Source organism: Simochromis diagramma, unplaced genomic scaffold, assembly GCF_900408965.1.
Source record: "Simochromis diagramma unplaced genomic scaffold, fSimDia1.1 OVJJ01000402.1, whole genome shotgun sequence".
NCBI classification, from domain to species: domain Eukaryota; kingdom Metazoa; phylum Chordata; class Actinopteri; order Cichliformes; family Cichlidae; genus Simochromis; species Simochromis diagramma.
Window position 1 is genome coordinate 1,030,459 of NW_024386972.1, and position 26,581 is coordinate 1,057,039.

General features: G+C 39.8%; 2 protein-coding genes across 2 annotated transcripts in view; both read left to right on the plus strand.

The window, feature by feature from the left end:
* The window catches only part of LOC120737965 (protocadherin-15-like), a 230,699-nt gene extending 212,642 nt beyond the window's left edge, over nt 1-18,057 (plus strand). Inside the window, exons 36-40 of the mRNA XM_040038931.1 lie at nt 4,468-4,489; nt 5,122-5,160; nt 5,402-5,475; nt 12,690-12,819; nt 14,937-18,057. Of these exons, the coding sequence (XP_039894865.1) occupies nt 4,468-4,489; nt 5,122-5,160; nt 5,402-5,475; nt 12,690-12,819; nt 14,937-16,565 (1,894 nt within the window). The 3' untranslated portion in view covers nt 16,566-18,057. The remainder of the gene's footprint in view (nt 1-4,467; nt 4,490-5,121; nt 5,161-5,401; nt 5,476-12,689; nt 12,820-14,936) is intronic.
* A 2,055-nt stretch (nt 18,058-20,112) lies between these two features.
* LOC120737892 lies at nt 20,113-21,019 on the plus strand. Its single transcript, XM_040038803.1, has one exon. The coding sequence runs from the start codon at nt 20,366-20,368 to the stop codon at nt 21,017-21,019; it is 654 nt and encodes a 217-aa protein (XP_039894737.1). The 5' UTR covers nt 20,113-20,365.
* The last annotated feature ends 5,562 nt before the right edge of the window (nt 21,020-26,581 follow it).

Sequence of the window (26,581 nt, forward strand, 5' to 3'; positions counted from 1 at the left end):
CTCAGACTGTACACTGAATGTGCTTCCTGAAGCAGTGGCTCAATAATATGATGGTTAACATGTTCGTCTAACATATGAATGGTCCCGATTTAAGACTAGGAGCAGACAAAGGTAATGAGCTGGCAAAATGAAGACGTATCACACATCAACAAGCAGACTTTTGGAGGACACAAATTCCTAGGAGGGTTGTGCCTGGTGTAAAAATCTACCAAATCAAATACGCAGATCCATCCACCTCTTGTGAATAATGGAGAAGCTAAAAGAAGCTTTATGCCATCCCATTTATCTGGTCCTGAGACCACTAGAAGCACATTTCATTTGTGTCACCATCGGATTTTGAAGCAGAGCTCTCCCAGCTGTAAGGCAACTGTGTTAACCACTACATTCAAATTTCACCATCATGATGATGTCACACGTTCCTGATCCTGATAAAGAATTATCGCATCGCCTAAAATGTAACAAAACGTACCCGTTTTTGTTCTGATTATAAAAATAACTCGACTGAGCACGACTCCAGACATCTAAAACACTGCTCACATATTCAACACTGATTAGCAATTCAAGTAGTTTTGATGTTTTGCTCTGTGGAATTACAGAGGAATTGAGCCAGTGGCATTACATTTTTAGATTTTCGACTACCTGACCAGCTTTAATTTTTTTTTTTAAAAACGTTGGCCTTACAAGATGCTGTGGCTCAAAATAATAAAATCAAACCTATGTAACGACTTTGGCACTGCAGCTCGGAGCTTTTGTTAAAGTGCTGAATAAGTATAATGCAAATAGGAAAATTGTTTAAGACAATAGCTGTAATGGCCCTGAACTCGCAACCATATTTGCAACTCACCGGGGCACTTTCCTGCTTTCTCATCCACACCTGGTATTTTCTACATAACATGTGACTGTAATGAAAGGACAAATAGGTGAGGAAGGAAGAGGTGCAGAAGGCAGAAATAGAGGGTGAAACAGAAACATTGAGTATAAAGCCTTAAGAAGAAAGAGAAAAGAGGCTGTTATTGGGTGTCATAGTCTGAGTCAGTTCTTTAAGAGCTAATATTTCTCCCCTCCTGTTTCTCATACACGCTATGAGACAAGGTGGAGAGGACATGGAGAGCGAGAGTCAATCATGTCAAATGTGTGTATGTTTGTGTGCACGGTGGAGATCAGATAGCCGTCTGTGCCTTTTTGTCTCGAGAGGACCTAATAATGTGTCTGTCAGAGCAACAAGGGCAAGAAAAATAGACTTATCCTTCCACAGAAATATGCGCAGACATACACAGATTATGGTACACATGGTGGGAGGCATATTCTGATTCCAGCTCAAACGTAGACAGTAAACACACACTTTAAGATACAGTGACTGTGAAAAGGGTCATTACATTTTGAACCTGTAGATCACCCCAAACCATCCGTTTCATCTCTCCTTCCATTCACTCACCCATTTACCCTGTCTGCTCATACGCCCATCAGCGGTAATCCGCCCCATCCGACATCCTCAGCTTCGTATTTTAGCCGCGTTTTGATACCCACTGGAAGGCGTGCGCCTGTGTGTGTTTAAGAGGCACATCTGAAATTCTAAAATGAATTAATGAGATGCTCGAGTGATTTACCAATTTGTGTGGATGCCTGCATGTGTTTGCACTTGAAGAGCAGACAGGAGAATGTGATGTGTCCTCCAAAAGTCTGCTTGTTGATGTGTGATACGTCTTCATTTTGCCAGCTCATTACCTTTGTTTCACATGACTGTACAGTCTGTGCAACATAGTTAAGACAGACCAGACAGGTTATTGACTGTTTTTCTTTATTTCTCTCTTTGTATTTGTTCTTTTTTTGCTTTTCACCCTCCTTCTTTTTAATCACATTTCCTGCCTCCCCTTATTATTATTAGGGCAGGGATAGCTCAGTAGGTAGAGTGGTGGCCCCATGATCGGAAGGTCGGGGGTTCGATTCCCCTGAACAGCTACCCTGAGGTACCCCTGAGCAAGGTACCGTCCCTACACACTGCTCCCCGGGCGCCCAATGGCTGCCCACTGCTTCACTGAGTGAATGGGTTAAATGCAGAGAGCGATTTTCCCCACGGGGACCAATAAAGTACACTTTCTTCTTCTAAAGTGTCTGCTACCTTCAATGTATCTACTTCTCTCTTAGTTAGTCTTTCTTGCTCTCTCTTTGTCATACTGTCTTTAATTTTATTTTTCTCATAGCAACAAGTATTAATTTCACAGTACTGTAAACATCATTAAGCTGTTGCGCATACATAATCAACTTAGCTGCTGGATGGATTCAGTCAGATATACAGTAAAATTAATTGCATGTTTGTTGACATTCTGAGTGTTTATTTTTTTCTGTCAAATCATATGAACTTGTTATTGTAGGGATACAAAAAAAGAAGTTTGAAAAGTTACATAAAAAAGGATATCACTATGGTTGAGCTAGTCGATGATTAGCTTAACTTAGCACAGGGAAACAGCTAGGAAACACATGTGGTGCAGCACCCCAGAGTGAACGCTAATCTACCTCTTTAGTTGCTCACCTCTTCCCCACATCTGGATGATTGACAAGACCAGTGTTGGGAAGGTTACTTTTAAAATGTATTCCACTACAGATTACAGAATACTTGCCCCAAAATGTAGTTTGTAATGTATTCCGTTAAATTACTCAGTGTGAGTAACGTAATCTGAATACTTTGGATTACTTGGATATATTGTCATGCTTTTTACAACTACACAAATGTACTATTGCTGTGTGATTTATTACTTTTACTGAAGGCTACTCGACACTGAGCTAACATTGTTAGCTGGCGTTGGCTGAGGTTAGTTCATCGACTGCTTTCAGAACTGCACACGATTATTTGCAGCTAGCAGCTTGTTAATGCTATCCATCAAGTCTAACAGTCTGCAGTCTATGATAGCTCAGTGTAGTAGCCTTCAGTAATAGTAATAAATCAAACAGCAATAGTCCATCAAAATTACTGAAGTGTCACAAAACTCAGGTAGCTCCCACAACTAAAACAAGGTAGTTACAGTAGGCTAACGTTAGTTAGAACTTACTTCCAGATGTTTCTTTTGGTTGGAGGTGGAGTCTTTTGACTCTGAGAGCAGCTTGTTTGCTGGCAAACAGATTTTGCATTGAAGACTTCTCAGACTTCTCCCATTCCTTTCTTATTTAAATAAGAAGTGGCGTCGGAATTTCCAAGTAACATATGCATTCCTGCCCCGGCTCTGTTGTGTTGGCTTCAGGTCCATTTTGTAGCTGACAGCACCAACATTAACAGGACGCTTACATTAGAGCCTCTTATTTTGTGTTTTGTTTGGGTTTCCAGCAATGTGTGGATTTACCAGAATTAGAGAAGGGATATCCTAACTTATGAAACAGGAAAAGACAGCCGTGTAATCCATTTATTTCAACAAAGTAACTGTATTCTAAGTATCCCCTTTTAAAATGGTAACTGTATCATATTTTGTATTTTAAATACGTAATGTCGGTACATGTATTCCGTCACTCCCCAACACTGCCCAAGACTTTTAAGGTGATATTTTGTGGACTTGCGAGACAAAACCTGAGCTTTTTGGAAGGTTTGGGTCCTGTTACATCTGGCACAAAGCAAACACAGCGTTTCATAAAAAGAACATCACACCAACAGTCAAACATGGTGGTGGTAGTGTCATGTTTGGAGCTGCTTAGCTGCTTCAAGACCTGGGAGACTTGCTGCAATTGAATCATTAGAATCATGCATTTTCCATTGTGAATGAAATCACTATTTAAAAACAGCATTTTGTATTCACTCAGGTTATCTTTGTGACACACAAAAAACTAAGAAATCAAATAGGGTGCAGATATTTTTTGACAGCACTGCATGGGCCACCACAGTATCACCTGCAGTATATGCTTCCCTGTGTGTTTCCATGCACAATCTTGAGAATAAGTACCCATGTACTCAGTTGCTAAACTAGTTGAAATTTACACATTTACTGAAATATGATTATTACTTCTTTGGTTAATATTGACATACACCATTAACAGTATTCTCAACAGCAGAATGACTTCATATGAGTTGCAAATGAGATGTGAAATTGCATTCGTAAATCTCTAATCACAATATTTGCAAAGATACAACAACAATAGACGTGGATGACACAATGGCTTCTATTTCATTTGGCTGTGTTTCTCTTTCTCTCTTACAAAGTCGTCGTCCATTATCCATTTTTCTCAATGTACACAAAATCTCATACAATCACTTAGACGCATCTCATCTTCTTGCTTCCTTCCTGGAAACTGGGTTAATTTACACTCACGGTGAAATATTTCCAGTAAGCCCCTTCTATTTTTTTTTATTACTTAAACATTTCCTTTACAGGAATAAAAGATTCTCATCAAAGCACTGACATGTATGTTAAGACAGAGCTATAGCCCAGGCAGTGTGTTTTCTTGGTAATATTAGGCTCACTTTTGCTCTCTTTGATCTTGTAGGCGTGGATATGGACAACATGAGGTAGGTGTCTTGGGTGTGCATGCTGTCGTTGCATGTCTGCACGCTTTCACTTACATTTATGCCCTGGTTTGCTTTCCATCTTTTTTTCTGTTTGATGCTATCAAGAAGAAAGAGCATTTACAGTACACAGTGCATGTAACTGGCTTTATAAAATATAATTTAAAAAGGCCACTACAGTACATGGAAATCTTGAAGTTAAAAATATGTTTAAAAACTTTACCCACTCTTTTAAGATTCCAAAAAGTTGGCTCTTTAGACATCCTGGACATTTCTGCCACGTCCCCATTGTTAAATACATGTCATCGGTCTAGCCTTCCTATAAAGAGTCATCCAGTCACTTGTGCAGTGCATGCATTTTCAAACTCAATTTCAGCTTAAATTGAGTTCAGAAGTTATATCCGCTGCTTGATAAAACCTCATTCCCATGTTCCTACAATCTGACAGATAACATCAAATGAAAGCATATACATACATTGGATCCTGAGCTTTCTAGAGAAGCTGAATGGCAGGGCATCAGCTATCGATTTTATGTTTCTAATATAGTCCTAATATATGTTTCTAATATAGCGCTGAAATACTTCCATTTTGCTTGTTTTTTATTTCCATTCACCACTTTTCTGTCCCTCTGGTAGACGCAACAACTTCTCCGACCTTCTCTGCTCCGACCTGAGGTACTCAGTCTCTCTCTTGTTTCAGTACTTATTTAATCCCTATGGGCGTCTGTCTGTTGGAGTATGGGTTTGTGGAAGTTTTAATGCAGTCAAAGTCATCACTATGAGTGTGTATGTATGTGTAGTCATGTCCTATGAAATTATCTGTTTGTGTGTGTGTGTGTGTGTGTGTGTGTGTGTGTGTGTGTGTGTGTGTGTGTGTGTGTGTGAAGCTTCTAACAAAGATCTGTCAATCTAACAGGAACTATCAATGGAATCTGGCATCGATCCTGGCCATGACTACTACACACAGGATTATTACAACTATGACCACGGGTTAGTACATCGCCGCACATCAAATTGTACTTCTTTGTTATACCCAGCTTGTTTTTGCACGCGTCCTTTATCGTTTTGGTGTTTTCTTTCCATGTAAATTTTGTCAGGCTTTGGAAACATTCATATTAGCTCTAAAGTCAGGAACAATGAACCTGAGAATATCAAATTTAAAATAATGCAGTTAGCAAAAGAAAAGCTATTTAGAGCTAATCTTTCTTTTCCATGCTTTATTTTTCAACAATAGACAGGACGTACAAAAGACATTGAACAATAACAGGGGGAAAAAAATACATAAATATTCAGATATGTGTGTGCATGTTGCATGTTTTAGGGTGGTGCTGTACGACTTCGCTTTCAATAGCTGATATTAGTGAGTGAGGGTAAAATAAATGGAATCACAAGTAAACAAATGCAGAACAAGAGAAGAGGAAAGAGCAACAAAAAACAAATCAATCAAGTTAGTTACACAGTAAAGGTTTGTGTGTAAAAGACTTAAACTATCTCTTATTTTTATATTTTGCTGGGAAAATCAAGTGCTTTCCAGATGGTGGCTCCAAATCTGACGATATTTTCCGCATTTATAATTCTATCAGTTTTGAAAACATCCCCACCACCAGCCAAAATGCAGCTCTAAACTATAACAGAGTCTCCATGTTGATGATGAACTGAACCAGAAATTTGGATTCATCTCTTTATCAGACCTGTTGCCACTGATTTTGAGTCCAGTTGTTGTGTAATTTGGTTCTTTCCCTTCCTTAAGAATGGCTTCTTGACTGCCAACCTTCCACTGAGACCATTTCTGATGAGGCTTCAGTGAATAGTAGATGGATTCACTGAAGGGCCAGCTGCATTTTTTAGGTCCTGTGCTAGTTTTTTCATTTGTATTAAGGACAGAACTTCATAAAATTTTTAAGGATTCACTGCACACTGCCAAAATATGCCACGTTTTCAAATAATAGCTCTTCGGGAAACACATTGTCGGTGCAAAAATTTGAACAAACGGTGTGTTTTTGTTACTAATTACAAACCTAAAGATTTAAAATCAGTTCTTTGGTAAGTTGTCTGTTATGTATAGACATAACACTGGCTGATCCCTTTGGGTCAGTGCTTTTTTATGCTTTAATGATCAAGGTTACGTGTCTTTACGCACAAAAATCAGATGAGAGTAGCATGGCAGATCTTTACTTTGATTACACAAACATTATGTAGCAGTGAGTAATTGATAATAGGTATTGATTTGCAAATAACTGGACGTGAATAACTTATAATATTATACTTAAGTATATCCCTAACTAGGCAGCTCGTTCTCTTACTCTTAACAATATTTAAATGAAGAAGAGTGCGCGTCCAAAGTAATGTGTTGTTAAGAATCCTTATAACTCATATGTGACTATGTGTGGTCAATACAAACAATGACAGTAAGAAACATAGTTTTAAATAGCTCTAAATAGCATTATTATAACTGACCTTCAGATCAATGTTTTGACCTAGAAGGAGAGGTCAGAGGTCAGATGTTACATGATGTTTTAAATCTTTATACAGTACTTTCTATGTGTTAACACGCCACACTTGTAAGAATGACAATTTCTAAGTTTTAAATTTCTAACTTTTCAGTTTTAGACTAACTGATTAAGTTGACCTTGAAGATCTTGGTTGATATTAGCCAGTTTTTTAATAAATTTTAAATTATTAACTTGACCTCACTCAAAATTAATTTAAATTAATTTAAAAAAAAACCTAATTTATAGCATTTTTGGACAGTTGTGTCAAAATGTCTCAACCAGTCATCAAGCAGTGTTGTTACTCATAAAAGGAATCTATTACACATTACTTTTTACTTGTTTTAAAGAAATTACTTATTTTACGTATTTACTATAGGAAGTTAGTTTTTAATCTTATATATTTTCTTAGATAATTTCTGTATCTAATTAGACACATGGAAGATCTTTTTTAGTAGTAGTCCATTTAAATTTTACCACAAATCTGATATCAGAGGTGATGAAAAACAGCCTTCAGATAACATCACAGAAAAATATTGTGGTTACTCTGATTCTGCTGTGTGGAGTGTGACGAGACATCACAGTCATGTTCATCTCTGCCTCTCTCACCCGTTGAAAATCAAGCTTTGGCTCTTTGGTTGGGCTTGGGTTAAAATCAGCTTATGCATCATTGTGAGTCTGGGGGTGTCTGGCTGCTAGCTTTGTGTTAGCGTCACAGATTATATTACAAAAAAAAGAATGTACTTTGCTTTCAATGTGTTTGCAGCAGTGGCTTATTGTCTCTGGAACGAACATCCAGTTCGCACTTTACTGGCACAATCTTATGAATTAATAGTGGCTATCTATGCTGTAGAGTGCAAATCTTTTAGACCATCATCCAACATAAGGTTTATGCTTCCTAAGCATTGATTAAATACATTTTATGTTTCTGTAATGATGAATTCAAGAGAATCCTCAAGCTTTTTAATTAACATATTTTTAATGCAAAATTAAATATTGTTTTTATACATGAATATTCAAAGTTGCTCTTTTACAAAAAAAGCAAAAATAATAGTTAAGCACTATTTTTTTTTTTTTTTTAAATTACAGTTGTTTAATTAAAATTAGTTTTAATGCTTGAAAGTCCCGTGTGTCGGTTCAAATTGGGGCGTAAAAAACATTTTAGTTCCATGAATTCAATAATTTTTTGATTTAAATATATTTTGGAAGATATGAAATGCTTTCTTTTTCTTGTTTTTATGACAGGTGTAATACATTTTTTTAAGTACTGTATATTGGTCTAAACTTCTTTTTTTAATGTTACATAACTGCTTGGATGTATTTTACATGGTTACAAACAGAAATTGCCACAAACCCTCTAAAAGCTGCATATCTAGGTTCATTCACTAACTGCAGAATTAACACAAATTGGTGCTCTAAAAATTAACGGTAACAAGACCCACGAAGTAGCACGGCGTAATTACGAACAAAAAGGAGTTATTGAAGAGTTCACGTTTCTCACAAAAGGTTTGTGTGGATATATAATCAGAAATAATCGAACATAATGCAACGACCTTTAAAATGAGCTTATACAGATAAAATTCCCGGTGTTATTTCCATGATCATGATTGTAACCACGCGGCCAGTTTCAATGTTGAACTTGCAAATACATCATTTAATTCATTAAAGAAACATTCAGTAGGTCTCATGTTTTAACAGCAGTCATTCATAGCAGCGTGAACAGAACTGTAGCAGCGGATTTCTTTCAGCTCTTATCTTTACCTGGCACTTTACTGTTTGTGGTGTTACAGAGCAATGCAGCATTTACCAACAGTGATACACAGCGGAGAAAAAAAAGTCTCCAGGAAATGAATGCGGGCAACTCTGCTATGTTCAATCTCCAACCTTTGACCGCTAGCACTGATAGGAAGGGTCCCTTACAACATATTTCCTCCTGCGTGAGTCTGGACCTCACTGTGTTCGCTTTATCCAGCTGAGTGTCATGTCAGCCACGTGGCAGCGGCTTTGACATCAAGCTGATTGCATCAGTCACACAGTGTGTTGGCTACTGTGAAATGTTGACACCGGCGACCTGCCTCATACTACGCCGCTCCTGTATTCTTCAAACTACAGGAAGTCAGGAGATTTCAGAAAAGTGATTTTGTTCAGTGTGGTTTTTTTTTGGGTTCCTTGAAGGTAAAAAGAACACAGTATATAAAAAACGCACACTTTTGTGTGTGTGTGTGTGTGTGTGTGTGTGTGTGTGTGTGTGTGTGTGTGTGTGTTTGTGTTATTCACACACAGAGCTTGCCATCTGTGATGCATTGTGTAATTTTTATAATTTTAGCTGCAGACTCCAGAGAACTTGATTTTCTACACCCACCTACGCACACTCATAAACGCACAGTGGAAGAACACACACACACACAAATTCTCTTACGGCAAGCATCTTCATTCACTCGCACTTACAATCACTCAGATGCTCTCTTGCTCGTTCTTGCACACACGTGCATAGCATACGCGTACACACATACAGCTAATTCTCTCTGCCTAGCTTTGCAATACTGTAGCAGCTAATCAGGCAGCCAGCCGTGGAAGCAGACAATAGGCCAGATGCTGGTGGCTTAGAGCAACATCCACAAACTCGTGTCTGACTCTGTACGCACACTGGATCAGAAAATCAGACTTTGTGACCCTGTGGGACTGAGATCTAATCACTTTGTTTCGTTCACTTGCAAATAAAAGGCGTAAACAGTCCGCGCCAGCAAATACCGAACCAGTTCTCAGGCTTTGGATAACATTTCTCATTCCTGATTTTTGTTTTTTCCACAAAATCCTTTTTATTTTATTTTTTACAGTATACACTTCCAAAAGCGTGGTTGGCAACCTTTTGACCTTTGCTTTGAACTTTCTTGAAAATATCAGGCCAAAATGGGATTTTCTCTGCATGTGGGAATGTAGCCATCTGCTGCTGGCATGATTCTGATTGGATTTACACAGATGCAGAATATAAACTGGAACCATTTGTTGCACAGGTCTAATGTTTCGATGCTGTGTTAAAAAAAAAAAAAAAAAGGAAAACAACAAAAACAACAAACTGAGCCAAATTCATGTTGCCCTCTAGTCAAGAGTGAAATACTCAATCCATAAATGCTACAGAGCAATAAGGGATTAAATCTCGCTTTTCCAAAACTGTTACTGGTGTGGGTGTTGAGCAGTGTGACTGCCGTGGAGCTGATAGGAGCTCGGTTAGGGCACCCACATAAAAAGAAATGTGAGGACAATAGAAAATGTGGAAAGATTAGCTGAATGAGAGCAGAAAATACAAATGGATTAGCTGAAGTCATGTCCAGCTTATTTTAGGTGCACGTTGTATCAAAGTGACAGCTCAACCCTAAAATCATATTCACATTGTGATCTAGTCTGTCCACCGAGTGTGGTTTAGGTGTGAATTACCCGGTGGAAACGTTCTGTATTTTTAAATCATGATCAATTTACTTTATTGTAGGAACTGTTTTCTTTCCATCTCTACATCCAATCTAAAGAAGCAGCAAGCCCAATAATGTTTCCATGCTGTCAGAGTAAATGGACCTCGTCAGGGGAAGATACAATGGCAGAAAAATCACCCTTTAAATTCTTTAATGCTCTTCGCAGAGTTCTGACATACCTTCAAGTTTGAACCAAGCCTGGAAAAAACAAAATATGCAACATAACACAAGTGTAAAGTACATGGAGAGCTTTTATACACTTGTTTATAGCATCCTACGTTCTAACGCTATAGCATTTAGAGACCCACTGACAGTTACATGAACAGGTTTAAGTCTCCATACTATACAGGCAATCGGTTAAAGTTAAATCAAGTAATCAGGTTGTGATTAAAGTGCAGACTTTCAGCTTTAATTCAAGGGGTCTATCAAAAGTATTTAATTAACTGCTTAAGAATTACAGCCATTTTTGTAAGTTCTGGGATGAAATTACATCATTTTAATTGAAGGATTTTTTTTTTTATTAATTTTAAAATTCTTTGCAGTCAATGACTACCCAAGGTCGAGAATCCACGGACATCTCTGCAACTACCACTCAGACCAAACCTTTAACATCATTCTTTTTTACATTTTAAAGGTGGTGATTGGCTATGCCAGGTCTTGCTATTGTCTGGCAGGCTTTAGCTTCATGTGGTTGTAAGAAGGTCGGGAGCATCTTACAACTATATGGATGTGTGGACTAAGTGAAGAACCAACACTTCTGTGCATTAAAAATTGATTTCATAATCCTTTAGTAAGGGAGAGCCCAGTTCCAAATACATTTTAACTGCCTATTAATAAACTGAGTCCTCCATATCAATATGGATCTCAACAAATTTCAACAAACATGTCCAAAATATGATGATCATTTTTTCAGTTAGTGAACACGTACAGCCTGCAGTACTACCTGTGTACAAATGAGATCACACACTGACTCATCATTTACCATTTGGAGATCCACCAGTGACCCAGTTTGGTTCATTTAGGTTCTGACACATAGCTACAAAAATACTATGAAGCGCTGGCAGTGACTGATGTTGGTATCTTGATGCTGCAGAAGACATTTCTCTGACTCATGTGACTACTGCCCCCTAGTGGTCACAGGAGGCAGGGGGATGGAGTGATAAAGGGTGAAACGATTGAAGGGAAGACAAGAGTTAAAGACAGAGGGGAAAGTAGGGGGAAAGACTCCTCAGATGAAAGAAGGAGACTTGCCTTTGAGTAATATGTTTGTGTGAACACTTCTGTTTGAGTCTGCAGTTTAATAATTAAAATCCTATCATTGAGAGAAAGAGAACAGTTAAGATACACTACCTTAGCGTTCAGGGGCCATACTGTTAGTCTATGTATTACCCAACCTTTCTCCTCTGACCCCCCTCCATTTTTCACTCATTCTTTCTTCTTTCCCTTTTATCTCTTAAAACACCTCTACCTCCTTCTTCTCTCCCCCTCACCCATCTGTCATCCACGTGCCTTTCCATTTGTTTATTACTTTGCTACTTAATGTAATGGGAGGGCGACTTCTCACCGGTTGACTGTAAGCAGAATGATTACACAGGGCAACATTTCTGCACAGCTCTCTAAATGAAGCCAAAGGACTTGGAGCACATTTGTTACTTAATCACACTGGGACATATTGTTTTCAGAATGGCATTTGAAAAGATGTGCTTTTTGACCCACTGGCTCCCTGAGTTGCTTGCTGCAGGGCACGGAGCCTAAGTAGTGATACACAACACGTTTTTTTTCGGTCGATGGAGTCAGGCAGCGCTCCCGGCAACAGGCAACAAAGAGAGACAAAAGGGGGAAAATCGATTGCAGTGTTTTCTGCTAACAAAATGTCTCCTGGCAACAAAATGCTCCTTTTGTGATTAAGGCAGCTTTGCCTAGGAAAGTCATTAGACGCCGCTTATCATTGGCATGAACCACAGTGTGGCCCTATGTGTTATCGCTGTAAGTGTCTGCGAGTAAGCACTAGCCAAGTTCATCAGTTTTGTCTGTAAGCAGCTTTCTCTCCTATCTTTACTTCTGATTGGCTGAAGCTGCACAGTGGATTCTGTTTGCTTATTAATATAGCCAACAATAAAAAAGAAGCCTCCAAATAATAACTTAAAACTCAGTATAGGCTCAACTTACTCTGCATATGTGCTTATTGATTGTAGCTTACGTGTAACATCCTGGTATTTCCCCCCCTCCCTCTGATTTTTTTATCCAGGTACGACCTTCCTCAGTACGGCAGCCGCAGGAAGCTGATCTCGCCCTCTGGCCTCTATGATGAATATGGAGAAGTCGTTGTTGACGATGACGGCAGCTACTACTACAGCCCACAGGAGTCTGATGGAGAGGTAAATGCAGGAAAACAGAATACAAAGGGAAACACTGGAGAGCAGATTATACAGGCTGGTAACAGAGTCCGTAATATTTTCACGATGTTCTCAAAAACAGAGAATAATGAACCTACAGTTACACAGTTAGTTGGTGTAACTGTAGAGAATTGGTTAAAGGAATAGTTCAACACTTTGAGAAATGCTATACACTAGTGTGCTAAAGTGCAATACTGCAATACTTAGATCTTCTTTGGACATTGGCTGCTTTTTTACTCATGTTCATTCCAGTGTTTGTATCTGATGATTTTCAGAGTAAGAGTTTGTTAACACCGACCTATAAATCATTCGAGCATAAATAATACACCTAACTCAAGGGATGAACTGGTGTAGTGTCCACACAGAACTTAGCAACAAGCTCGTTTTAAATAGCATATTTCGCTTCTTTGTTACTATCAGTCTGTTGCACAATCACATAATTTATTCCCTTTTCTTTGGTTTCCTCTGCCAAAAATGCCCAAATTACCCAGTTTTGTAGGCATAAACTAGTCATTTTGCACCAACAGTGTGATTCCCAAAGAGCTAAAATGTTTCAAGGGAACGGTGCCTGTGAAGAAGCCATTATTATGTAAGAAAATTGGGAGAAAAGCTTGAAGTAAATTTTCCAAGAACTAGATTGACAATTAGTGGCAACAGGACTTTTGGAGTGATGAATCCAAATTTGAAAATTTAGTTAAAGTTTTGGCTATTTGACCCTAAAATTACATGATAGAAGAGGGAGCCAGGGAGGAGAGGAGAAAGCTACAACAGCGAGCGTCTACAGTCATCTGTAAAACACCGTGGAGGCTCTGTCATGGTTTGCGGGTGCATTTCAGCCAGTGTTGTTGGACAGTGGTCCCCAACCCCCGGGCCGGGGACCGTTACGGGTCCGTGAATCGTTTGGTACCAGGCCATGAGAGTCGAGGCTCGGGTGTGAAATTTATGGTTTTCAGGGGTTTTATTGTTAACTCGGTTTCCCTGGGTCTTTTCCCGCGTTGTAGTTGTGTGTCTTATTTTGAAAGAAATATTTGTGTTACCATAGCAACCAGAGAGCATTAAGGGGGAGATGTGGCGCATTTCAGGAGGACGCTGCTAATAAAGTTACACAATTACACGGTGAATTTGCGTTTAGTATTATATTTACAATATACCACAGTTTTTCTCTTGGTTATATTTTCTATTTGGGTGTATTTATCCGCCACACCTTAAAAGCTGGTCCGTGAAAATATTGTCTGACATTAAACCCCTCCGTGGCGCAAAAAAAGGCTGGGGGACCGCTGGTGTTGGAGATCTTGTCAAAACAGAAAGTCAGAAAAGTCAGATTTAGATCCACTATTGAAATACCATTTGGAAGATTTCTGATTGGCAGTAACTTCAATTTTCTGTAGTGCAGCCAGTGCAATAAAAGTCATGGACTGGCCTCCCTAGAGCCTGGACCCTAACATTACAGAATCTGTGTGGGATCATCGTGACAGAGAACAGAACAAAGGGCAGCCAACATCCAAAGAAGAGCTTTGAAATATCCTCGACACAGCCTGGAGAACTATTCCTGAAGAAATAAGTTATAATAAAGCTTGCCTAAGAGAGTTCAGGCTGAAGAATAAAGGTGTTCATACCACATATTGACTCTTAAGATCATTAGTATTCCTGCATATGTTTGCACATGCAATAAATCAGCGCATCAGAAATGAAGGGTGGCTCAAGATTTACAGTGACTGAAAGCAGAAAGATTGAAACGGGAGGAATTAGCTAGAAAGAAAAACACTGTACAGCATTATCCTAAAAAGAAACCCTAATTCAGGCTCTTCTCATCTCAGATGGTAATGTGTGTTTGGCCCATATTTGCGAGCGCTAAAAGTAACGCAGATTAGGCCTGTATGTAGATGCTATTTGGGATCTGTCTGTTAATCCTAAATGTTCAGCTATCCTTTTAAGGTTGCAGTACATCTTTTTTTATTTTTGTTACAATGTACTACATAATGGAATGTGACTATTCATATTGAAAGCGTGCTGTAAAGTTAATCTGTAGTGGTTGCTCTTTATGGTCAAATGTTAGTGTAATCTAACTTGTTTTTGGACTAATGTCATCATTGCACCAGGTGAGGAGAAAAGTTCAAGGAGACAAATTAGCTCCACACCCTTCCCACCTTCAGGCTCAACCTATTCCAGCCCTGAGAAAGACCCACGGACACGTGAGAACTGAGGATGACAAAAAACAAGAAGGCAGTACAACTGCTAACACTAAACCTAAGAGCTCGAGCGTGGCTACCAGGTTGCAGGCTTTGATGCGAGTGAGTACGACGCTGTCCTCTGCAGGGAAAAAGTCTGGACAGCCTCCTGCCATTCACCCTCCATGGAACAAAGCCAGAATTGGACCGATAGAGGAGGGAGGCCAAGGAAGAGAAAAAGTGGAGGGAAAAGCGGGAGGAGTGAGAATTGGGTTTGAGAATGGGGAAGCAGGGAAGAGGGAAAATAAAAGGGTAGGCAGAGATGAAGCAGTAGAAATTAGGAGGGAGAGGGGAGGAAGAGAAGAAGTAGAAACATGGGGGAGAAACAACAGAGGTGGCGGCTCAAACAATGCAGTTGGAGGAGGAGGAGGAGGAGGCATCAGGCCAGAGCACAGGGGATGGCTCCCTGGACTGTTGTCCTCTGGCCAGTCTTTCAGCCGGGATGGCAGCATGGTCATAGATGGGAGTTATTTCCAGATGTCCACTGAAGCAAGCAAACCCCCAGCAATGGAACAAAAGCTGAGCGGGGCCCTCAGTCTTATCTCCCTAGCCAGAAGGCTCCAGGGACCAGCCAGGGTGGGAGGTGGACAGTGGAGCAACGGCGAAAGCTGGGACACAGGGAAGATGTATGGCTCCATGGGAGATATGAGCGTTTCTGCTTTAGTGTCTAAGGGAGCCACAGGAGAGGAGGGGAGGAGATGGGAGTTCGGAGAGCCGAACAGCTCCATTGAGGGATGGTGGAGAAAAGAACAAAGATTTCGCGGCGGTGTTCAAAGTGATTCGGAAACAGGAAGTGGCAGCAAAGAGTCTCTGTCGGAATTCAGTTTCTCAGACGCAAGCAGCCACACGTTACGTGTCCCGGCAGAAACAGACGAGGCCGAGTATGACACAGAAACAGAAAAAACTGAGTCCGACTCAGGAAACGCAAAGGAAGAGGAAAGCCAAGATGAGCTGGGAGAGTGGTCTGAGTCTGAGACGGAAGATGAGAGGAAAAAAATGAGTAGAAAACCGGCAAAAAGGCACGTTAGTGATAGTTCTGTGAGCAGCAACAGCAGGAGTCATAAAAGCAGAAGCAGTACAGGGAGCTTTAGAAGGGAACGCAGCAGCAGACGGCGAGACAGGAGCGGCAAAGAGACTGATAGAAAGAGCAGCAGGGACTCGGAAAGTTCTAGACATTCGCGTTCAACCGTTTCTAGTTCCAGGCCCAAAACTTCCAGACGGCCTTCACGTGAAGCAACAGAGCCAGAGAGTGAAGAAGAGAGCGAGGAATCTGAAGAAGAGGTAAAAAGTGCTGGATTGGGAAAGCCGTCAACGAGCAGGCAAGCTTCCAGTCACACCCAGTCGGACATCAGCTCAGGCCCGACGGACAGCTCGGACGACTTGTCACCAATCATGGAGGACAGCGAAGAGGACGAGGAGGAGGAGAAAAGCAGCGACCATGATGGGGAAGAAGGCGAAGATCCCAAAGATGAAGAAGAGGGGGATTTGGGAGTCAGCTGAGCCGAGATTAAATTCTTTGCCACTCAGTAAGGTCTGGGGTGAAAATGCTTGGATTGAGAGTGAAGTCATTACCTGAGTGGAATTTATAACTTTAATCTCTCTCTTTTTTGTGTGTTCTTGTTTGGCGTGATTTACATCCACTGTAATTTAAAGTGTCGGCGTGTCCTCTGCTGCCCTCTCTGACTGTCTCTCTTCTTCTTTTTTTCTTTCTTTCTTTGGCTTGTAACTTTAATCCCCCTTTTTTCCCCAGTCAACCTTTCTCTCGTCTTCGTGAAGTGCTTTTCTGCTTTACATCTACAGTTTTTTTCCCCCTGAGCCGACTTGTCTCGTTTTCCGATTGTGAAAGCTCCCACTTCCAGCTGATTATTTCTCTTATGCTGCTACGGCTCAGAGATTATTTACTGACCTCTCTTTGTTGCACTTAAGGTTTACTCAAGCTTTTTTTCATTAGTCATTTCTCTTTCTTTGCTCATTCTTCTGCTAGCAGTCAGCTCTTCCAGCAGCATTTACCAGCAGGAAGAAAAGATGCTTTCTTTGTTATGGAGAACATGTACTTTCTTCTATACAATGAAGGTTCTTTAAATCTTTAAGGGTTACATGGTGTGTATGTGTGTGTGAACATGTAGCAGTGTTGACCCTGACCTACTATATTATACTTAAATAATTTAGTTTTGTGTTCTAAAAGATTACATCCAAGACCAACATGTGCTATATTTCCAAAATCATTTCCCCATTTCAGTTTTTTTCATTTAAAAAAACACAAAAAACCTCATCATTAGATGATCCAAAGGGCGGTTTGTTGAGTCACACTGCTGACATGTCTTTGTATTTGCAGTAAGTCAAAGTGTTTTTTTCATTGTTGCTCATTTTCTCACTTTAAAATGAAAAAACGTTTATTTTAACAGCAATTAAATCAAAATCTTTACAAATGACATGGAAATGTTGGGTCTTCTGACCAGAGAAGGTTTGGCATGTCTTCAGTCTGGTGTGTAGATAGCCTTATTTCCATATAAATACATATATCAACTGAAATACAAGCCCAGTTCCATAAATGTTGGGCTGTTGTGTGAAGAATTTAAAGTTGATGGCAGCAACAGTCCCAACTTTAACCCCTTTTTTTAGTCAGAGGAGAGCAGTTTCTGGACATTTCTTGTCTGATAAGTGAAGCTAGCTGCCCAACAGTCCAGGGTCTTATTTGTCATAGTTTTCCTTTATGTGCCAAATGTTTCCCGGTTGGGGAAAACTCTGGATTGCAGGGAGGCAAGTTCAGCACCTCAACTCTTACAAACCCATATTCTTGTAACAGATGCAGTATGTGGTTTAGCATTGTCTTGCTGAAATATGTAAGGCCTTCCCTTAAAAAACAACACCATCTCAGATTTTCCTTCCTATTGTCACCCAGTGTGTGCTCATGGGTTATTGTGATGGTTTCTTTCTGATATTTTGAGTCTTTACTAGTGCTGTCAGCGTCGATCTCGTTAAAATGACGTTAACGCCATAACCACATTAACGTGGCAAATCTCCGTTAGCAAGTTAACGCAGATCGCTCCGTGCGTGGGGCTGCACGGCGTCAACGCGTTAGCTTGGTTAGCTTGTTATCGCATTAGCGCCGTGCAGCCCCACGCATGGGGCGATCTGCGTTAACTTGCTAACGGAGATTCGCCACGTTAATGCGGTTATGGCGTTAACGTGGTTTTAATGAGATTAACGCTGACAGCACTAGTCTTTACCTTACAATATAAAGCACCTTGAGGTGATAGTTTTTGTGAACTGGCGCTATATAAACAAAATTATACTGAATTGAATTAGCAATAAAGTTGTGTGGATGGGAACATATGTTGCTCTAACCTGCATATAAGGTGCCAGGGCACTAATGCACCCCCATACCATCAAGGATGCAGGTTTTTGAACTGAGCACTGATATCAAACCGGATGGTGATAGTCCTCTTTAGTCCCAATGATGTGGCCATCCAGTCCCACTTAATCTAATCAGTTACAAGATTTTCATCTAGCTGTTCCTTTTTTGAATCACTTACATTTCCAGGCTTTTGTTGCTGTCGTTCCAACTTTTTTGAGTTGCTCCCGTCAAATTCAAAGCAAGCTCATTTATGTCTCAGTTTAAACAGTTTTTTTTTTTTTTTTAATTCTATTTATTTTCTGTATTCTATTATGAATAAAACATGGGTTTATGAGATTTGGATATCACTGCATTCTGTTTTGATTTACATTTTATACAGTGTAACAACTTTTTTGGAATCAGGGTTGTGGAATTCGTCCTTTGGCCATTTCCGACTGTGAGAGAACTCTGAATGCAATGTAACCTAAACATAAATGCTATCAATGCTCACAGTTAGTCAAATCATTTATTATTAGTTATAGATTTTACCCAGCGTTTTTTAGGATGTCTTCCTAAAAGACTGTATTAACCCAGAAAGCCACTGTGCTGATATTGTAACACATCGTCTTCCTAGCCCATCACACAATGCTGTTCTGTCAGATACCGCTTCTATCACAGAGAAACACACAAGGTGTCCTTTGGTGTAGCTGCCTTGATGCACTGGCAGCGGTAGCACTGGATGCTGAGAGATAACTGTCCTCTTTTAAAAAGCAACGCATAAATAAATCACAGTGTCTCTGTCAGCCAGCGGGCCATGTCCTGTTTGGAAGCTTTGTACTTTGCACTTTTTGTTTTGCTTGATTTTCACTCGCCGAATAGTTCTTGCTGTTGCTTTTACCTCCTGCTTATTTTCGGACATCGTAAACTATTCAAGTTAAAACAAGGCCGTCCTTTACAAGCGCCCATACTGTACGTAATGAGTTGGGAGTGGGACCTCTCTCGGTTTTGCCCCAGTATTGCCACCGAATGCATCACAGCAGGGATGCCATTGGATACCTTGTGCTTCTCTGCAAGACACCAGCAGCTTTGACACCTTGGGAATGAGACCCAAGTGGTTGTTACAACTTGTAGTAACACCTCTGTTAGTTGTGAGAATAACTGTTTGTTAAATGGATGCTAATATCCTTACCGGTAAGTCTCTGATGCTAGCAAAGGAAGCTGTTTAATGTCGTGAAAGGCTTTAATCCTAGTTTGTACGCCTAAATCAAACCAAACCTTGGAAATGAAGCTTAAAATCATAAATCAAGAATACTTATGTGGGTCAAACATAGTCAGTCTTTATTTTTGAAAAAGATTAGATCATGGAGATACGCCATCACCCTGTCAACTTTTTACACATCCTTGCAAAGCTGCTGGTGCAACTAAAAGTACTTATTTCCCAAGGGTTTGCTACAGCAGATGGGTAAACAGACTTGATTTGGTACAGTTCTTCCTGAGAAAGCCTTCCTATTTATCCAGGCTTGGGGACTGGCAGAGGAAGTACACTAGCTTTTGACACCCCCTGAGGCTGGGTTTGTATCTCCTCCTGATCTCAAACCAGAGACTTTTTGCATGTAAGGCAAATGTGTTCAATGTCGACACCACAGAGGCACTCGCTGCTAGTGAGAGAAGGAAGAAGGAGTGCATTATTCTCCAAAATGCCTGTAATTTCAGTTTTAAACTTTTGATGGCCTTTTGTGAGTAGATGTGTGAACTGTGTGAAGTTCCCCAGTGCACACCACAATACATCATCAGGGTAACTACTCAGTACAGTTCACCGAAGGAGTTTTGAGGCATTATCGAAAAAGCACTTTGAGGCAGACAGCAGATGTTCACTTTTTGTGCTTTGTATCATCACTTTTACGATTCATTTCTCTTGCCTCAATGAAACTCCCAAGGTCAGCAGTTTAAAGTCACATTATTGATGTGTTTCTCTCAGCAGGGCAGCAGAAAACGTCGGGTCAAGTTGGTGTTTGACCGAGAGTACGAGACCAGCTCCACGGGTGAGGAAAGCGCGCCAGAAACCCAACGTGGGCGCTTGTCCTCCACCCACAACAGCCAAGTCAACGTTAACGGGAGCATCTACGTGGCCCAGAATGGCTCCATCATCCGCACCCGACGCTCAGTAAACACCACAGGGCCCACGCAAACCACTACTACGAACAACAACCTCAAACTCCCCTCTCCTATCTTCAGCTCAAGGCTGGCAAAGCACTTTAAAAAACTAGACAAAATGGCTGCCACACTGGAAGAAAGAGTTCCCCTGAACAGCTTCAGAACGACGCCGGACGGCGGGTGCAACACACTCCGCACCTTCCAGAGCTCGGGAACGGTTGCCACCACGACAACCACGTCCTCTTTCTCCAACCCTGACAGCAAAACACTGAATGTGTTCAACACGCGACAATCCAGCGTTTCTTCAGGGTCAACCAGCACCAGCAACGCAGGCCCGGAAAGCGTGGCGTCGAAATCGAACCTGCTCAAAGCGGCACAGGAAGGCACGGAGCAGTCCCAGAGCACAGCGGAGAGAAACGAGTCGGAAGAAGGCGAGAGAGAGTCCAAGGTAGACGGCAAGTAACGACGAGACGGACGGACTCGTCATCAGAGAGCCGCTGGAGTGCCCGAGTGACAGAACGCAGTCGGACGAGGAGGAGTTATGGATGGGGCCGTGGAACAGCCTTCACATACCCATGACCAAACTCTGACTGAACGCTACGCCACTGTGCTCGTCCCATATTGCCAAGATCACTGAAACATTGAGACATGATTTCTGTTCTTTAGTTGTGGAACTAACAGGGATGCTCCAGGTCAATTGGAAGAAATCTAATTACATGATTTGCTACTCTGTTGTCTGTGATGGAAGATTCCTCACATATCAGCTAGTAGAACTTTATTTTATTTACATTCAGAGAAGTGATGGAACTATATTTGAAGCAAAAACAGAACAAATTCATTGGCGTTTAATTGGTTATTTGGATTACTTATTAAATGTCACTTTTTTGTACCTTCTCCACTGAAACTGATCTGATTTCAGAGCTGCAACACCTTTAGAAAACTGGACCTAGACTGGGAGGACTTATATTTCTACTTTGATAGCAGAGGCAAAGGTGCGTGAACTTTTTAATGGCCCTTTAAGCGACTGGTGTCTGTATGGAACTGAGTGACTCATTCAGTATTACGACTACTGACGCAACTCATCTTGACATGTTTCATTAACACATGAAGTCGTGTATTGTTCACACTTGCCTTTTTATCCTTGTAAAGTTGCTTAGCAGACTTTATCCAAATAAAATTCCAGCCATTGAAATGTGGTTTCGCTAACTTGATGATATGCTGCTAAACCCCAAGCTGTAACCTTGAAGGCTGGAAAACAGGAGCCAAGGTTCAACTTCAACACCCTCCTTTTTAAATTGGTTAGTTTCCTGTCACGGACACGGCTTTTAGCGTAGTCCGCAAAGTTTCAATAGAGTTGAGTTTTTGGGAAGGCCATTTCAGTAAATTAATGTTAGCCTGCTTTTTTCATTCCAAAATTAGTTAAGTGTGTTTGGTATCATGGTCCTGTTGGAACAAGATTTAACTATCTAGCTGCTGATTTTGGTGAAGTGAAGACTTTGGAGGGACTACACCTCCTTCATTGTTCCATACACCTTCTGCAGTGTACCAGTAGGACGGGCAGCAACACACCGTTGGTCCAGTGTGCTCAGGTTTGAAAACCTTTGACATATATTTGTTTCCTTGGAGCCATTCAAGGAGCAGACTTGATGAAACAGGTTTCAGATCCTCAAGATTTTCATATTAAAATATGGAATTTAATTGTATTGAAGGCCAAATAAAAATCAACAATACTTTTGACAATTAGGTTCAATAAGCTCACAGTGGCATTGTCTACTCTTCTCTTTGGTCTCTAAGCAAACTGCATAGGGATTAAAGCACATACTCTGTTTTCCTTAAAAGCTCAGTTTTAACTAATTTTACAAGGATTTTCATCACCGCTGTTGTACGGGCAACCGGCCTGGAAGCATTTAGGGTTTTTGGATAACCGAAATTCGGAACAGTCACTAAAACAGCATCTTTCAATAAATTAGGTAGAAGTTGTGCATGTAAAGTCAAAACCTCTGCTTTTTGCCAACAGGCACTTCAGCCTAGCTTCACCCCCTGTAGAGTGATATGTTAAATTCCCAATTTGAGATATGAAAATTACCGTCTTGTCTTGTAGTGAATACCTGTTACCAGATGTTATGGGGTTGGTGCTTTTTGGAATGTTTTTATTGGAACTTCTAAAAAACAATACATCCCACTGTGTGGTACAGCTTATTCGATACGTTCTAGCATTTTATTAGCCGAAGAGCTAATGCTTTGGTTGGCAGCATTGGGGTCTGTATACAGACTATGAGCATTTGGATTTGGAAACCAGACTCAAATATTTCAAAGTGCAGTTGTTGCTGCAGTTGTTTTCATTTTTGGCTTGAAAGCAAGTGAAAAGGACATTGTGGTGATTAGTAACCGTTGGTTAGGTCTTAAGAGCAGCAGTTCCCATTTGAAGATGCACCCTACAAGCTAAGCACAGCATCTCCACAACATAAAGAAAGCAGGAGAATCAAGCCAAATGAACTGCTAGAGTCAATTTTAAGCTTGGCTAATGCTGTCACACCGAGGGACAGTTAACGAGGTGGTGGTGGAGATTTGGGGTTCAGGGGTAGATGCAAACTCACAGCAACGTTATAGTGAGGAAAGATGATTATACGGCAACTTTAACATACTTTAAAGAGTTTTTAATGATTTTATTTAAAATGACCCCTTGAAAAAAGGACATAAAATAAGAGTTAATTTTATTCTTGCTAAACAAGATCAATATCACTTAAACACCTGTCTAATAAATATGAAAAAAGACAGATATGCCTCCTTCCTGCTTAGCAGCAGTAAAAAAAAAAAAGTTACAGCTTTGTCCCAAACTTCTCAATTTTACATATTTTATAAATTAATTAAAAGAAAAATGCTAATTACTAAAGTTCATGGATGCAGTTTCCAGTCTTCATGCCTTTCTCTTATTGATCTTCTCTTGCAAGAAGGCATATATTGCCAAAAATGTAAAACCAAAGCTTTAATTTCATGAACAAAAAAACTTCTTCTGCGCCATTAATAGTTAATTAAATTTCATTTAAACCGATATTGATCAGAAGATACTGAAAGAAGAGATTCCTTTTAATTATAATTCCACACTACCATAGGAAATCTGCTTAACTTTGCACATGAAGCCCTCTCCTTTATCAAAGTTGCTCACAATAAGGCTGGAGGAAACTTTTTAATTGTGAACTGCATACAGTTTTATTTGAAGTCTTGAAAGACTGGGATCATTAAGCTCCAGAATTACCGGGGTTTAAAACTTTCACCTTTAATTGGATGACCACATAATTTTGCATTAAGGAAATCAACAGAGGGTGCAGTACGGGTGGTGATATTTGAAACTGTGTGCTCCTTATTACCTGGAATTAGTGGAGTGTACCAGAGTCATATTTTAAACAGTTTCTGGAAGGAAGGGCACATCTGAGCAGCTAACACTGATTCAACAAAATTGATTGTTAAAATTTTCACCGATTCCGGAGGCCACTGTTTTACTGGAGAAGACAGGCTGAACGTGGCTTATTAAGCTCTGACAGAGCAACCAGAGATTTGATTAGTAGCTGGAACATTGTGAGACAGAACATTTCATCCCCAAAACAAAGTGAGTCATCATGTTTGCTTCATTATAAATGCTCAAAACATCTCTGACAGGTTACAAAGAAGCTGGCTTTAAACTCTCACAGGCCATTTTATTTTGTACACTTTGCCATTATTGGGTTGGACCCTGTTTTCTATCAAATCTGCTTTAATTCTTCATGGTATGGATTAAACAAGGTGCTGTAAACCTTAGTTCATATTGACACGATAGCATCACACAGTCGGACAGATGGGAACACTGGGGTCATAAAAAGATGGATGTGGTCAGCAACAATGCTCAGGTAGGTTATTCCTACTAAGGGAATATTAGGAAATATCACTCACATCATTACATCACCACCAGCAGGCTGAAGCACTGATACAAGATTGGATGGATCCACGCTTTCACGTTGTTTATTCCAAATTCTAAACTGAATGTCACAGCAGAAATTAAGACTTAGTACATCAGGTAACATTTTCTCAATCTTCTATTGTTCACTTTCACTGAGCCTATGTGAACTGTACTCTGTTTCCTGTTGTTAGCTAGTACCCAGTGTGGTCTTCTGCTGCCCTAACATTCAGAGATGCTCTTCTGCATAGAGTTACAAGTGGTACTCCAAGCAGTCCAGCCACGTTTTTTCTAACCTTGGCATCAAAAACACATTTCTGCTCAAAGAAACTGCTTGCTCACTGGATATTTTCCAGTTTTTGGACCATCCTCTTGCAAACTCAGATTAGAAACTCTAAATCTCTACCATGCAACGAGAAATTCTGTATAAATAAGAATCCGGACATGTGTCCATCCCTGGTCATTGAAGATGGACTACAATCGAGTGGAAAAGTGCCACGTGGTCTTGTCAATCTCAAAATGCATAACAGTTTCTAGAAATCCTGGATACACCATCCTCTGGACATAAGAAAGAGATCAAAGTATTTCCCATTTTATTGTGATTCATATGACAAAAAAAAATAAATCCACCGATTACCATCCATTTAAAGATTCAAGTAAATAGACAAATGTTCACTTGACAGTCATGGCATAACACAGAGAGCGGATGTTAAAGTGTATAGTGGACCACTTATGGAAAGTGCTAACAATCAAAACATAGCTTGACAGCATACACGTGGATATAATGAATACACCAAAATGTAAAATAAAGTCTCAAATTGTCAGATTTAGTCCACAGTTATGGAAAATAAAATGCTGCTGCATACTGCAGAATAACATGCCATAAGTATGAATAATACACTAAATATTTTACAGTAAAATATTTCTTTACATATCTAAATACGTTTGAGTAAAGTCAGGGCAGTAGAGTTCACCCTCTCACATACTGAAATAAATAAACAAACACTAATAACTACTTACAGGAACTTACGCATAAACAACACAAATGCCAACCAGGGCTTCACATTCAAATAAATAACTTCAAACACATATTTGTCTCAGGTTAAGACAGTTACATTCAGAAACGAGGTCTAGAGGTTAGAGAAAAAAAGGAAACAAGATGTGGTGGTGTTATAACTCAGATTTAAAACTGAAAATGTCCCTTCCTGTGTGGAATCACTGTGGATTTCACACGCTTATTAGAGCTGATATCGCTTTCATCCAGACATGTAGTTGTAATGACCATTTCGTGAAAGATTAGGTTTTGCTTTGCGTAATGGCTTTTTTTTATCCAAAGTTTAAATTAGAAACAGTTAGAGTAACAAAAGCCTGACTGGATTAAAGGATTGCAGCTTAATCACCGATATAGAGTTGTGGTTTCTGGGATCACAGTCTCACTACCTTAAATATCATAAGCCTTAGGTCCCACCCTACTCCCTTACTCCCAACAAAACATAATCCATGCATGTGATTAATATTAATCAGGTCAAATTTAACCCATTAATTGACGGTCACAAGTTGAAAGTATGAGTTAAAGTGGAACATGTCAGTCGTTTGTAGGTATTAAAAGATGAAGAATAACAGATCTTCACTATTGCACTAAAATATAACTCATTACTGGCATTAAGCATTTTGAAAGGTTTTTAAGCTTCTTAAACAAATAATTCTAGTTGTTAAATTTTTAGTATTCTGGAATATTGGTAAAAAAAAATGATTCCATTTTTATAAAAGTAGGATTTATAATAAGCCTAAAACTGAGTTAGCAGGAATGAATTGAAACAGCTTTCATAAAGACTCAAAAGTGATTTTTCTGAGTGAAAATTTTAAATGGAGAAATAAAATAACCATTACAGCAGGTCTGTGTTCTTGAGTCTTGATGATGGACTTGATTTTGTGTCACGGTTCCTTTTTGGGTAATAATCAAGATGTATCATGTCGTTTTACATCTTAATGTTATTATTTTTTAATGTATATTTGGTACGTCATTAACCAAATGGGAGGAAGTAAAAAAAAGTTACTATTAGTCCTAAAATATTGAAATGTCGCTAATTAAAA

Coding starts and splice junctions, on each gene's coding strand:
- LOC120737892 (XM_040038803.1), top strand. CDS start 20,366: ATGTGTTTCTCTCAGCAGGGCAGCAGAAAACGTCGGGTCAAGTTGGTG.